This window comes from Lathyrus oleraceus, chromosome 1 (genome assembly GCF_024323335.1).
Source record: "Lathyrus oleraceus cultivar Zhongwan6 chromosome 1, CAAS_Psat_ZW6_1.0, whole genome shotgun sequence".
Taxonomy (NCBI): Eukaryota; Viridiplantae; Streptophyta; class Magnoliopsida; order Fabales; family Fabaceae; genus Lathyrus; species Lathyrus oleraceus.
The window spans coordinates 50,823,065-50,825,116 of NC_066579.1; the positions used below are offsets into that span (position 1 = coordinate 50,823,065).

Sequence of the window (2,052 nt, forward strand, 5' to 3'; positions counted from 1 at the left end):
AAGCAACCATCCTAAAAAATTTGCACTTGAGTATTGCCGTACCAAAAAATCAAAAAATCAATCTAACTATAATCAATATCGGTTAAATTCTCCACAGACATTTACTTAGCCACAACCAAGTTGAATCCATCCAACACTAATAAAGCTATCTAAGGAGTACTTTTGCAAGTACCAAATGTTAAATGTTATTGAATGTATGATCACACTCTTGTAATTATTTCCAAAATTCAAATTATATTTCTAAAATTTAAAATACAACAAGTGGAAGTTGGAAGTATAAGAAAAAAGGTTGGCTACAATTAACCACATGCTGAATAAGGAAAGGTACAAACATAGAAATGTTTTCTTAAAAGAAAATACAAATCTTAACTATTAGTAAAAAATTTATTAAAATTAAATGTGGATCCCACTCCTATATCCACCCTCTTTCCTAGCCATCACACTATCTAATCCACTCACGTAATATAAACCCCTCACAAATCTTCTCAACTTAGTCACTAACTCACTTTTTTTTCTCTCTTCCCCATTTCTACTATCAACCACCACATATGGCGCTCGTCCACCGCCGCCGCCATCCCAACCTCCGTCTCCCAGAAATCTCCGACCACCGTCCTCGTTTCTCTGTCCCCCTTCCTCCCAACATCTACAAACAATCATCTTCCTCCGCCGGCTGTGACACCCTTTCTCCCGGTGACTTCGAGAAACTCGCCGTCCTCGGTCATGGCAACGGAGGCACCGTCTACAAAGTCCGCCACAAAGTCACCTCTACCATCTACGCTCTAAAAGTCAACCACAACGACTCTGACCCCACCACGCGCCGCCGTACACTAGCCGAGATCAACATCCTACGCCGTGCCACCGATTGCCCTAACATCGTTAAATTCCACGGATCCTTTGAGAAGCCCACCGGCGACATCGCGATTCTAATGGAGCTTATGGACTCCGGCAGCCTCGAAACCGCCCTCAAAACAAACGGAACGTTCTCCGAAACAAAACTCGCTACAGTGGCGCGTGAGGTTCTTAACGGGTTATCGTATCTCCACGCGCGTAACATAGCGCACCGTGACATTAAACCTTCGAACATCCTCGTTAACAACAAAAACGAGGTTAAGATAGCAGATTTTGGTGTTAGCAAGTCAATGGGTCGCACGCTTGAAGCATGCAACTCTTACGTTGGCACGTGTGCTTATATGAGTCCGGAACGGTTTGACCCGGAAGCTTATGGCGGGAATTATAACGGTTTTTCTGCTGATATATGGAGTTTGGGTTTAACCCTTTTCGAACTTTATGTGGGTCATTTTCCGTTTCTGCAGTCGGGTCAACGACCCGATTGGGCTATGTTGATGTGTGCGATTTGCTTCTCCGACCCACCGAGTCTACCCGATACCGCTTCACTGGAATTTCAAGACTTTGTTGAGTGTTGCCTTAAGAAGGAATCCGGTGAGCGGTGGACTGCGGCTCAGTTATTGACCCACCCGTTTTTGTGTAAAGAAATGGATAGTTGTTAACTGAACTGACCCGGTTTGTTCAACCGGGTCGGGTACTGTAATGGATAGTGTTAGTTATTTAGTTATGTTAATCTTTTTTTTGAGAAGTTGTATATTCTTTCATGATTCTATTTATTTATTTATTTTGGTTTAAGAAAATGATTCTTTAGACATTATTCTCTCCTGTGTTTAAGGAAATTCCAAATTCAGTTAAAAAGCAAATAATTCTTGCTGAATAAAGTGAATTATTTATTTTTAAAATTTAAGTCACATCACAAATGTTATAAAATATTTTGTAAATATAAGACTATACTCGGCACAATATGGTATAATATATTATAAAAAATATAAAAATATATAAAATAAAAATTAAAAATACGATATTAGAACCCTCAAAATAGACTATTCGATTTACTCTTCGATCTCTGACCTATATGAGCTTTGGGCTATCCAACCTAAATAGATTTTTTTTTAATTTATTTTTTTATTCAAAAATTAAAATAAAAACCATTATAAATATTAAAAATATATGTATTTGAATTCTATAGAATAATATTTAAATATT

At 38.2% G+C, this 2,052-nt stretch overlaps 1 protein-coding gene across 1 annotated transcript; it reads left to right on the top strand.

Annotated features, from left to right (window-relative positions):
• The first annotated feature begins 453 nt into the window (after positions 1-453).
• Positions 454-1,663, top strand: LOC127102450 (mitogen-activated protein kinase kinase 9). The gene has a single exon (XM_051039843.1). It carries the CDS (start codon positions 549-551, stop codon positions 1,506-1,508), a length of 960 nt encoding a protein of 319 aa, XP_050895800.1. The 5' UTR covers positions 454-548; the 3' UTR covers positions 1,509-1,663.
• Positions 1,664-2,052: the final 389 nt, after the last annotated feature.

Bases quoted from the DNA above. Each gene is read 5' to 3' on its own strand.
- LOC127102450 (XM_051039843.1), top strand. From the start codon at position 549: ATGGCGCTCGTCCACCGCCGCCGCCATCCCAACCTCCGTCTCCCAGAA.